This window comes from Dipodomys ordii, unplaced genomic scaffold (assembly GCF_000151885.1).
Source record: "Dipodomys ordii isolate 6190 unplaced genomic scaffold, Dord_2.0 Scaffold125, whole genome shotgun sequence".
Taxonomy (NCBI): Eukaryota; Metazoa; Chordata; class Mammalia; order Rodentia; family Heteromyidae; genus Dipodomys; species Dipodomys ordii.
Genome location: NW_012267341.1, coordinates 3,985,402 through 3,998,239, shown reverse-complemented (window position 1 = coordinate 3,998,239; position 12,838 = coordinate 3,985,402). Strand labels below are relative to the sequence as shown.

Below are 12,838 nucleotides of genomic sequence, written 5' to 3'. Positions count from 1 at the left end.
CTTTCTTTCCAGATTACTTGTCCCTAAGTCACCTCTTCTGTTCATTAACATTGGAGACCAAAGGCAGAATGTGATTGGTCCTATTAGAGTGTTCTAATCACTTTCCCATTATATCCATCTCTCACTAGTGTATTTTTCTGTCTTTTTGTTTGTCTCGTGTGGTGAAACTTATAGCATTGACATATAGAGTAGATACTGTTGGAAACCCTAAATCAGGTGTTCATTGGTGATGAAGGACTTCAATGAAAATTTCTCTGGAAATCATGAAACAAAGTATTTATAAAACTATTTTCATAGTATTTTTATAGAGAAAATATAATTGAAAATTTCTAAGGCTGCTCTTCTACTCCATGTGATACTTGTATAAAGGAAGTTTTTAAAGTTTAATTTGACTACCTTATGACTAAGTATGTCTTCGCTTTATTACTGTATAATATTGAAGAAGTTATATACAATGATTAAGATAAGCAGTTTAACCTTCAGTATGAATATGACAGTGAGATAACAATTTCTTCCTTTTTTTAAAAAATCACACATAGCAAAATCATCAACAAAACACATGTATAGTGAAACTAGGACACACATATCCTCCCTAGACTCAAAAAAAGAGAGTAAGTATTGCCAGAAGTGGTTAAGATCAACCCAGAGCCATATACAATGAGCTAAGATATATCAGTTTCAAAATATGTTAATATCTACTACAGGAACTTTTTACAAATAGCATAGCCAGGAAGATCCTGAGTAACAAAAACAGAGCAGACACAGCACTAATACAAATAATGAGAAAACTTAGGAAACAGCAGCAAAACTTACTAAAAAGAACAGAAAAATATTGTTGTTGGATAAGATATAATTCAATATAGATGTTTTACCACCATATCAAATAATTTCCTTTATTAATAAAGATTACAAAGTAAAAATACAAAACTGCAGAAGAGACAGGTTAAAAAATGTAAAAAGGAGAGATAGAAAACAGAAATACAGGCTGAATAGCCCTTCTCTACAATACTTAGGAAAAATATCAAGGTAATAATGACACAGTCAGAAGGACTAGCAAGAAGAACACATGCCAAATGCAGACCAGACCACAGGAAACTGAAGTGAGCACAGCAGCCACCACAAGACAGAGCGTTAAATAGAATGGAAAAAAACATTATAGGTGTCATAACTTAAAGCAAGAATAAAATAAATAAGACTTTTACTGTTTTAGGTCTATAAAATGTACTTGGTTAAAAGAGCATAACATTTGCCAAAGCAGACTGACCCAAAACAGCCACAGTGGTTACCCAGGCAAATCATTTGACTTTAAAAGGAAAGAGTTCTTAACACTTAACATGTGGCACGGCTCAGCAAATTGGTTTTCAAGAGAGATCCTTCTACTTTGGAACAACTGTACCTTATGTAGGGCATATTTTTTCCACTTATTGTTGGTATTACAAAAAGTAGGTCTCTAAAGCCTTTCTTTTTGTGAAGAAAGCCGAAATGAGAAGTCTGAATAGAAATGTGTCAGAAGTAGCTGAGAGCTGGGCCAGAATATGGAAAAGCTAGTCCATCGTAAGGACAGATGGTCAAGCACTCAGTACTCACTGAGCCTTGAACTAATGATTAATGGAGCTGAGTCTCAGACTCCTACACTGAACTGATAGAAGTCATGCAAGAACAACATAAATTAGAATTATGAAAACTAAAACATGAGATCATTGACTAATGGGAAAATTTGAACAGCATGTCTGCCAAATATTAGAATTATAAGTACAAGCAAGTTACTTCCAACTGAAGACAATACAAAGAATTAGCCCAAGAGCAAATAAACTAGATAGTGCCCAAGGGAGAAAAAAGACAAATGAGTAAATGATCCTAAATCCAAAAGGAATAAAGAAAAGGTAAAGGGATCTAAATCCAAAAGTATGAGTAGGAACTTGCAAAATCTCTATTTAAGAGACCAAACCTAAGCATCATGAGCATAGAAGAAAAAGAAGAGATGCAGCCTAAAGGGAATGAAATTATATCCAATAAAGTAATAGGACAGAATTTCCCAAGGCTTGATAAAGAAGCAGTCATTCAGACTCAGGAGGCTTGTAGGATACCCAGCTGATCAAAGACATATTACAGCTAAAATAATAAGTGTGTAGAACAAGGGGAAAAAAATGAAAACTGCAGGAGAAACACTTAGTCATATAAAGTTGAAAAGCCATTTGAGTAACAAATTTCTCAGCAGACACTTAAAACACAAGGAGGTTTTAGAATGATGTTTATTTTTGTTAGTTTTGTTGTTGTTGTTGTTGTTGCCAGTCCTGGGGCTTGAACTAAGGGGCTGGGCACTGTCCTTGATTTTCTTTGGCTCAGAGCTAGCACTCTACCACTTGAGCCTACAGCATCATTTCTGGCTTGTTCTGTTTATATAGTACTGAGGAATCAAATCCAGAGCTTCATGTATGCTAGGAAAGTTTGCACTCTACCACTAAGCCACATTCCTAGCCCTGAAGTTTGTTTTTACGCAAGTCCTGGAGCGTGAACTCAGGGACTGGGCATTGTGTGCTTTTGTGCTCAAGGCTAGTGCTTCATTTTCAGCTTTTTTGGAAATTAATTGGAAATACAAAAAGACTCGAAGACTTTCCTGTCCAACTGGCTTCAAATTGTGATCCTCACCTCTCAGCCTCCTGAGTAGGATTACGTACATGAGCCACCAGCACCCAGCAGAATGATGTATTTTAAGTGCTAAAATTAAACAGTTGCCAACATAGATTAACTAGTAAAACTATCATTCATAAAGGACATAGATTAACTAGCAAAACTATCATTCATAAAGGACAAACAAAAACCATGATGAAAACCAAAATAATTTATAACCACTAAAGCATTACTACAGAAGGAATACTCAGTTTTACACACAAAAAAGGAAGACAAAAGTAGTCATAAAAATAAGAAAATAAATCTCTTTAGAGAGCAAACAAGCAAACGAGAACAGGAAAGAAACAACAAAAACATTTCCAAAAACAACAAAAAGGCAGGGATTGCATACTTCTCAATGATACTAAATGTCAGTCATCCCAATTCTCCAAAACACATAAAGTACAAGATCCTGGTCTGAGGCCATCTAGTCAGAAAAGTTCATAAGACTCCCTGCTATACCAGTATTGGGCATATATCTGAGGGAATATAAATCAATATACAGTATTAACACCTGCATATCCATACCTGTTGCAGCTATGGATATACTTATTGCCAGACTAGAATCAGCTGAGATGCCAAATACCAATGAATAAAGAAATTATATACAATTCACATACCATGGAATATTGCTTAGCTGTAAAGAAAAATGAAATTGCCATTTTCAGGAAATTGGATGAAACTGGAGATCATCATGTTGAGCAAAGTAAGCCAGTCACAGAAAGCCACATGTCCCATGTTCTTAGTTACCTGTGAAGTGCAGCTGTGGGTGATGATGCAGTCTTTTAAGTATCATTTTCCACTAAAAGGAAATGGATTCTTTGGAAAATAGCTTCTGCTAAGTCTAGGAAAGCCCGGAGGCTCCCAGAAACAACAAAGGTTGTATAAAAAGAAAGAAGTCCCTTCCCTCTTGCTTTCCAGTCTTTTAGCGCACATATTCACAGAACTGAAGCCTGCACAAAAAGAAAAAACAGGATTTTCTGCATTACAGCCACAAGATGACAGTACAGATTATAAAATGTGGATTTGAACTCGAGAGAGAATAGCCTAATAATTATCACAACAGGCATTCATTCGTTTATTCAGGAGATACATAGTAAGTAGAAGCTTACTCTGCCACTTACTTTTTAAGTGGGATAAATCAGTGAAGAAAAATTGAAACAGGCTTGTGGACTCATAGGAACAGAGAAAGGACATATCACCTACAGAGGAGTGATAGCTAAAATAACAGCCTGTCTAAGAGCACTGGTAAAACCAGGGGATAATTTTGGAAGGATTCCAGACCCCCTGTAACTGTGTAACCTACAAGGAGGGAAGAATAAAGATACTTAAGAAGCGGAAAAGGTTTACTTCTAAGAATCCTAACTCAAAAGAACTTTTCTGTACACTAGTTATAGGAGAATTATCTGAGACACATGACTTGCCAAGCAAAATGATAAACAGGTATGCAAGCATTGCCTATGAGAAATAATAATTTGTAAATGTTAAAAAAAAAAAAAGTCTAGCTGGCACCTGTGACCCAGATCTGTAACCCTAGTTACTCAGGAGGCTGAAATCTGAGGGGTGAGGTTTGAAGCTAGCCCAGGCAAGAAAGTCTGTGAGAGACTTATCTCCAATTAACCACCAAAAAAAAAAAAGCTGGAAGTGGAGCTGTGGCCCTATATTCAAGCCTCAGAGCCAGTACAAAAGATAATAAATCAAAATGACTAAATTTAAATCCTGTTCTTTTAGTCAGGCTTTACATTGCTGTGACAAATACCTTAAATAAATCTTACAGGAGGAAAGGCTGGATTCGGTAGTAGTACTTACCTGTAATCTTATCACTCAGGAGGCTGAGGTAGGCCAGCTGGGGCTACATAGTAGACTCTATCTAGGGGGAAGGGGGAGTAGGCTCACAATTTCAGTGGTTTAAGTTTAAGGTTGGCTGAATTCATCTCTGTGGGCCTAAGGCAAAGCACAGTATTATGGTGACTACAGTGTGTTGCAAAAGCTGCTCACAGAAGTGGTGCTGTGGCTTAAGAGGTCAAGTGTCAGCCTTGAGCAAAAGCTAAGGGAGAGTGGTCTGGCCCTGAGTACAAGCCCCAGTCCTATCACCAAAAAGAAAAGAGGAGGAGAGAAGGGAAGAGTAAAAGGGGAAGGGAAGGGAAAGAGAAAGGCACCTTAAGAAAAGGAAACCTAATGTTGAATTTCTTTGTAAGCCAGGCACTGGTGGCTCACGCCTGCAGTCCTAGCTACTCAGGAAGGAGGCTGAGAGCTGAAGATTATAGGCAGGAAAGTTTGTAAAAGTTTAATTCTTCCATTAAATCCTCAATTAACCAGCAAAAAGCCAGAAGTAGAGGTGTGACTCAACTGGTAGAACACCAGCCTTGATCTAGCCTTGAGCAGAAAGCTGAGTAAGTGCAAGGCCCTAAATTCAAGCCCCAGCAGTTCCCCCCCCCATGCACATACACACTCATACACACATGCACACACATGCACCCCTATACATATTCTGGCTTCAAACCATGATCCTCCGATTTCAGACTCCTAAGTATCTAGAATTTCAGGTGCAAACCACTAGCATCCCACTATATGTATATAGGTCTTCCTAAACAGTGGTCTTGGAATCATATACCCATAAATGCCAATGGTCTGCTATACAGTAGAAATGAGGATAGGAGGGGGCTTTTCTCCGTGTAACTTTTTATACTTCCAGATTTTTGAAACATGTGAGTTACCTGTTCAAAAAGTTAAATAACTTTAAATAAAAGAGAACATGGAGCCGGGCGCCGGTGGCTCACGCCTGTCATCCTAGCTACTCAGGAGGCTGAGATCTGAGGATCGCAGTTCAAAGCCAGCCCAGGCAGGAAGGTCCATGAGACTCTTATCTCCAGACTCTTATCTCTAGAAAACCAGAAGTGGTGCTGTGGCACAAGCGGTAGAATGCTCGCCTTGAGCTGAAGAGCGCAGAGACAAGCCCCAAGAGCAACAAAATAAAAGAGAGAGAGAGAACATGGTTCTGCTATTTACTACTTCCATGGCCTTGGGCACAGTACCTAACCTCTCTGAATCATAGTGTTTTGTTTATAAAAATGAGCAAATAGTATTGCCAAGGCCATAAAATTGTTTAAAGCAGTATCCAGAGCCCAAACATGTAGTGTTAATAGACACATTTACATTTAGTAAATACTCAGACAGTAGTGAGTCATGTTACTGTTCTTAATTTGGGCACTCTGGTGTATTACTGGGCAGACACCGGCCTTAGCTGACCATTCCTTTGTAGAACCAGACATCCTGGGTCCTTTCCAGCATGGCGGCCCTCTACTGGAGAGTGAAAGGCCAAGGGAAGAAAGCAATCGACTGCCTCCGCCAGGCCCTCCACTACGCTCCACACCAGATGAAGGTGAGTGGGACGCAGAATGGAGCAACTGTCAGCTCACACATCTATTGTGAGGTTTCAACTAGCCTTCCTCACACTCAGCCAGTGTAGAGGTGGTGTGTGAATAGGATGGGGCAGAGGGCCACAGCAAGCATGCACCTGCCCCCGCTAGCACATCACTTAGGACCTCTTCCACTGCATTGACAGCTACCATTATACATAGAGTAAACCAGCTAAACAGGCAGCCAGCCACCTGGAAGCCTCCCTATGAGTTACCTTATTCCCCACGGGGCCTCTTTATGCCCTTCACTGGAGCTTGAGTTCACTAAGACAGAAGCATGTTTACATTTGTGTGTGTGTGCAAATTTACATTTGTATATATACATATATATTTGTGCATATATACGTACATATACAAATTAATCCAAACATCATAATCATACTTCCTAAAAAGCAGGCATACATCTTGTCAGAAGTATATGAAAATAGTAGAGGCTCAGAGGCATCATTGGGAGGAATTGATTTCTAATCAGCTCCTCTTCTTATTAGCTCTATGACCTTAGGCCAGTTACTGAAAACCTGGGCTGGTCTCATCTAAGGACATGCACTATATGGGTGCCCAGAAAGGACAGAAGTGGATCCCTTGTTTCCGAGTCTCCTGTAGACCCATCATATGTGTGAGATGGCTAGGAGTTGATCAGGTCCCATGTTTAAAGGGAAAATAACTTGACAAAAGTGCTGTGTGTTCAGTCCATCACTTAGTACCTCTAACTCTGGGACAATAGAAGAAGGCCAAGACTGTCAGGCCCAGCAGACTTTTTGTAATAGGCCAGTTAGACATTTTGGATATGTGGGCGTAGCCTCTGTCGCAGCTACCCGCTTCTTCCATTGTAGTATGAATTACATGGTAGTGTGAAGAAACACATAGAGGAATACGAGGATACATTCTGACAAAACTTTGGAAGAACAGACATTAGTCTAGATTTGACCTGTGGCAGAATTTTGCCAGCTGTTCCAGGAGATACAGTGATCCTTGCAGAAATACTTCAGCTCTACCACAGTGGGCCCAAACTGTCCCTTTTGTGGACTTTATATAACCAATCCCTGGTAACACAGAGCTGCACCAGAATAAAACAACTACATCGCTCTAGGTTGTTTATTACCATTGATGCATTTGTTTTTCATTGGTATGTTGAGGCAAGACTTTGTCGGTGGAAGAAGTAATTGGTCTCCTGTCACAGAACAGCAGCCAGCAGCAGACTAGCACCGTGAATTTTACTACCCTGTCATTGGCCAGGAAACACTGGCAGCATTCTTTCCAACCAGAAAAATCCATGATGAAAGTCAAGATTCCCTTTCTCCACTCTCCCTGCCTCCCCCCAGGATGTGCCCTTGATTAGCCTGGCCAACATCCTCCACAACGCCAAACTCTGGAATGACGCTGTCATTGTGGCCACCATGGCAGTAGAGATCGCACCGCACTTTGCTGTCAACCACTTCACGCTGGGCAACGTCTACGTGGCGATGGTGAGTTTGGGGTGTCAGCCACTATGCCAACTGCTGTGGCACAGCGGCACATCTTCGATCCCAGAATTTCTTTGAATATGTCATATGTCATTGTCTTTTAGGATTTCCCCTAAATGTCTTTGAATATGTCATTGTCCTCGGGTTTCCCCTAAATCTTATGCCTAAAACTCACCAGCTCCACCAAGGGTAAAATTGTACGGATAAGGGGTTTGAAACATTTTTTTTACTAATCCATAAAGTTCATCTTACGCATTTATAAGTCTGTGGTTCCTCAGAATGAGTTTCACACTGGTAATAGAATCATACTTACCTATAATTTTCTGGAGATACCACCTGTTCCGCAGACCCTCATTTGACATTTCATGTAGACATACATTCACACGCTCCTATGCTTCCCAGGTGGGTTGAGCTAGGCTGTCATTGCACACAATGCCCTGTGCGTACTTCTCTTCCTGAATTTTCATAGTGTTTTACGACTTTTGTTTAAGTGTTTGTCTTTGTCTCTGGACTGCAGGGTCCTCTTCTTCTCCCTGTTCCTAGCACCTCACAGTGTGGAGCCCATAGCAGTTGCTCATTAAATACTTAATGATGATGTAATCCCACTAGGTTCATGGATTCCATTTTCAAAGAAGATGGAATTCTGGTCAGAAACAAGGACTGGTTTCAGAACTTGAATCAGATGGCCCCCTAAAACCTGTCCTAACCAAATTTGATGTAAAAATCCACTTGCATCTAAGGTGTTGTGTCACACCTCACAAGTGGCTTTGACCAAGCCACTGTCACTAAGCTAAAAGACTGAGCAGCCCTAGGCTATAAGCCCGTGTTTCAGCTTTGACTTTTGAGGCACGAACTAGAACCTGACCAGATTGATAATTGCTGAATGTACAGATTTCCCTCTCTATACCTTAAAATTGAAGAATCTATTTTTATCCCCAGTAAGTATGAAATTTTGCTGCTACAAGTGAACAGTTTTGTCTCCTCAGGTAAACAGAATCATTTAACCAGTTGGCTAGGCTCTCTGCGATTGATGGTCTAAGTAAATCTAGGCAGTTGCCTAGTGAACATTTGCCAGGCCTTCCAGAGGTTTCTGGGAGGCCTAAGCAGAAGTATTCACAGAGTTGAGCCACTCCTGGTACATTGCAGGGGCTCGGGGATGACAGTTCTGTGACTCCACTGTTACTCCTCCGGCTGGCAGTAACCTGCACTAGCTGGTCTCCACTTGGTCCTTGGCCTTGGCTATCTTCCTTGTTATGTCGTTGTGCCTTGGAACTGGGGAGCCACAGTCTCCTGCCCGGCCTGAGCATGCTCTGTGGACTTGACTAGGTCCAATGAAAAGTGCTGCACGTTGTCACCAGTACAGAGGTGTTTTTCAAGAGCAAAGAGGTCACAGCACACATTTAGTCTGGTGGTGCCATCCCTCTCACATCTGTCCTCTGTCCCCCACAGGAAGAGTTTGAAAAGGCACTGGTGTGGTATGAGTCGACACTGAAGCTACAGCCTGAGTTTGTCCCAGCCAAGAACCGGATCCAGACCATCCAGTGTCACTTAATGCTGAAGAAGGGGCGGCGCTCTCCATAGTGCCCCTTCCTCCTCTGTCCCCTCCACCCCGTCCCAGCACCAATCAGAACAGGACCCAATCATTGTCTGAATCTACTCTAATGACGTGTGTGCAAATAACCAAGACTTATAACAGGACTTTTATGTATGTGGTTTGGCTTGATTTTAAGTTCCTTCTTTCCCCTGCCAACCTCAGAAGAAGAATCTTTGGAAACATAAATTTCTTCAAAGGAAAATGCAGCTTAAAGGTACTGTGTAAATACTGAGCCAAGACATCTCTGGAGCTCTGCTCTATCACCCAGACCTCCAAAGCCTTCAGGGCTTCTCTCAGTGGTGCAAGCAGCCTCCGTGGAGGAGGCCAAACCACACTGCACCTTCTCTGCTTCTGGCCTGGGCTCTGTCTTGCCACATGGCGTCCGTAAGAGGCAGTGCCCGCCCCCCTAGCCCCGCGCCGTCCTCACGCGTCCATTCCATGCTGCTACGTTACACTCTCAGAGGTAGTTTGCAGGGGAGGAAGGGGAATGATTTTAAAAACAAGTATTTACAACAACAGAAACTCTTAGGATCACCTGACCTTTGTAAGTTATTTTTTTGTTGGGGCGGGAGGGGGGCTGAGCAGGGGGAGTCAGCGGTGTGCAACATCTTTACCATTTGTACTTTAATTACAGATCAGAGGAACCCGATGCGTTGAAATCTTATATAACTGGTTTTATATGTATAGAATATGTATATTTGAAACCCTCTACAGGCTGAGTCTATGTTTTACTAATTCTCTGCTCACTGTGCTACCCATCCTGAGATAAGGTGTGACTGTCGACTCCCTTCCTGAGGCCACCGGCGCGAGCTCCTCCGGAGAGCGCGCAGAGCCAGGGCTGAGCGTCTGCATACAATGCCTTTACCTTTGGTCCCAGTAGAATTGAAACTCCAGCATTTTGGAATCTTCAAGGGCACATACTGAAACCGAAAATAAAAATTGCTTATGAGCAAGACAGGTCTGGAGTGTGACTTCATTAGAGCCAGGCTGGTTGCATTGCTGTGAAACCTTGCTGTATTCTGTCCCTCCCCTGCTCAGATCCCAAGTGGGCTATATCTACTTTTCCACAACCAACGGTTCTGGAGGGCAGGTAAACATAGTGGTGTGGCACATTGGACAGGAAGATGCACCCTCAGCAAGTCTTCAGAGTTTGGTCCATGCCTTCCAGAAAAGGAGAAATAATCTGAACCACACACACATACTTCAGGTGAGCCCTGAGGCTAACTTCCATCCGAGTAGGCCCATCCAGAGCTTTGGGGGAGTGGAGAATTCTTTTTGAGGACCCACGGACTGCACAGAGCACCCTCACAGGGACTGGTTGGTTCTGACAACCATGCAATCCTTCCAAACTTTATGCAGCTGGAGTCTTGCTAATCCCACCTTCCTCAGATGGACTTGGAGAACAGCAAGCTCATTTGTTACTGCACACAGCCATCCTTTATGTGCCAGGAGGAGCCTGATAATGTGTGTCTTGGTATAACTCTCCACTCCTCGTGCCTCACCATTTGGATTTTTTTTTCTGGAAATTTTCAAGTTACTTTTTTTTTTAATTTACATATGGCCAGGTGCTGGTGGCTCACGCCTGTAATCCCAGCTACTGAAGAGACTGAGATCTAAGGATCACGGTTCAAAGCCAGCCCGGGCAGGAAAGTAGTCCAATTAACCACCAGAAAGACAGAAGTGGCTCAGTGGCTCAAGAGGTAGAGTACTTGCCTTAAGCTGAGAGCTGAGGTACAGCACCCAGGCCCAGAGTTCAAGCCACACAACTGACATAATAAATTGATAAATAAATAAATTTTACATATGAAACTCAACCTGTGGTGTAGAATTCTGTGGTTTTTAACATGGACATGGAGTCATAGCACCCACCCCATCAGGGCCTGGCGATGGAGGGAGGGAGGTGTAGCTCAGGAATAGAGCACCCACCTAATGTGGGAAGCCCAGGGTTTTCTCCTCAGCACCACAAAAGACTCCGTCATTCTTCCTTTTTGTAGTAGCACCCCTGCACTTAACCACTGGCCTTTTCTCCGTGCTTACCATTGTTCCTTTCCTATAGTGTCATGCAGGAACGCAGTACACATCCTTTTTCAGTCTGCCGCCTTGCCTTCCATACTGTCCTTGGGATTCGCCCGTGCTGTGTGAACCACGAGTTCATTAGTATTCCGCTCATTGGCTCACCTTGCTGGAGGACACTAGGATGTTTCCAGCTTTTGGCAATTACTAACATGTAAACTTTTGCATGTAGATTTGTGCATGCACTTGGGCGGCTGTCTTCCTGCTCTGTACCTTTGGAAAATGAGCAGTCACAGCACCAAAGAAGAAGAAGCTCTAGGTCCTCTCCTCTCCTCTCCTCTCCCCTAAACCCTCCCCTCCCCTCCCCTAAGCCCTCCCCCCCCTCCTTGCCCCCCTCCCCTCCCCTCTCCTCCCCCTTCCCCTTCCCTCCCCTACCCCTCCCCTTCTCTCTTCTTTTTTCTTTGCTGTCCTTTGAGACCTGGGCTCATTCTCTCTTAATTTTTTGCTCAAGGCTAGTGCTCTACCACTTCAGTCACAGATCCACTTCAGTCTTTCTGGTGGCTAATTGCAGACAGAGTATCATGGACTTCACTGCTCGAGCTGGCTTTGAACCATGATACTCAGATCTGACTCGCAGGCAGCTAGCATCACAGGCACGAGCCACCCACAGTTGGTTGCAGCTGGATTTAAACAGAAGGAGTTCAGGCTTGGGGTAAGCATGAGTCTGCCTACATGAAAGGAAGGGGGGGGGAAGAATTTCGCTTTTCTTTGAAGTGACTAGAGCCTGATTCCAGGACTTTATTCCACCTCAAATGCCGTTCCATGCTGTTCACAAGGGTCAGGGAGGTGTTGTACTGTGGCCCATGGCATAAGGGGCCCTTGCTGATGGGAGGTGGGAGCAGGCCAGTGGGAGCTGGCTAGGCCACCATCTTCCCATCCTGCCCGGCCACTCCCTGCCCTGTTGCCCACATCCCAGAACTCTTCATAGCATTTATTCACTAAATGAGTCAAAAGTCTAAACTAGATGTCACACTGGTACCCACTTGCTAGAAGTGGATCATGGACTCCAGCTCTCTAGGCGCAGGGCCAATAGCTAGTATCCTTACGTATCATGTCTAAGTTTGCAGAAGAGACCCAGAACTTGATCTGATAAGGAAAACCTGCCACTGTCAGAAGTAACACAACCCTGCCATTATCAGAACTACCACAATACTGCTAGAACCAGCTTGCCAGTAATTTTCTAGAAACTAAACCAGAACTAGAACACCTGTGCTGTAATTGGTGAAAGGACTGGGTGCCTATCAGCTGGGGCTCAGAGTTTGAAGTAGAAACTCCCATGTGTGAAGTAGAAACTCACCCTGTGTGAACAAACAGGAGTTCGTCTCCCAGTGGTGCTTGGCTTCCCGTTCGTCTGTTTTCTTGTAACGTTAGGTTCCAGGGAGATTCCAACCATGCCGCCCCTCTGAGCCAGCAGCCAGGCTCTACCAATGGTATTCCAGGTCCTTCGCCCCAGAATTCAGACCCTCTGAGCAGTGTTGGGTCCCAGGAAGAAGTGATCCAACTCACCTGGCATCGCATCCAGACTAGGTAAGCCCTGGGGAAGGTAAAGGGAACTCAAGTCCTGTCCCGTATGGGCAGAAAGGGGTGCTTGATCACCCCCACACACAACCCCACAAGAC

General features: G+C 43.3%; 1 protein-coding gene across 2 annotated transcripts in view; it reads left to right on the top strand.

The window, feature by feature from the left end:
• The window catches only part of Ttc17 (tetratricopeptide repeat domain 17), a 79,761-nt gene extending 69,452 nt beyond the window's left edge, over nucleotides 1-10,309 (top strand). The window contains exons 23-25 of one of the 2 annotated variants that reach the window (XM_013030022.1): nucleotides 5,933-6,052; nucleotides 7,412-7,555; nucleotides 9,002-10,309. In XM_013030022.1, coding sequence (XP_012885476.1) covers nucleotides 5,933-6,052; nucleotides 7,412-7,555; nucleotides 9,002-9,133 — 396 coding nt within the window. In that variant the 3' untranslated portion in view covers nucleotides 9,134-10,309. The remainder of the gene's footprint in view (nucleotides 1-5,932; nucleotides 6,053-7,411; nucleotides 7,556-9,001) is intronic. The other variant, XM_013030023.1, reaches the window with a different exon arrangement.
• Nucleotides 10,310-12,838: the final 2,529 nt, after the last annotated feature.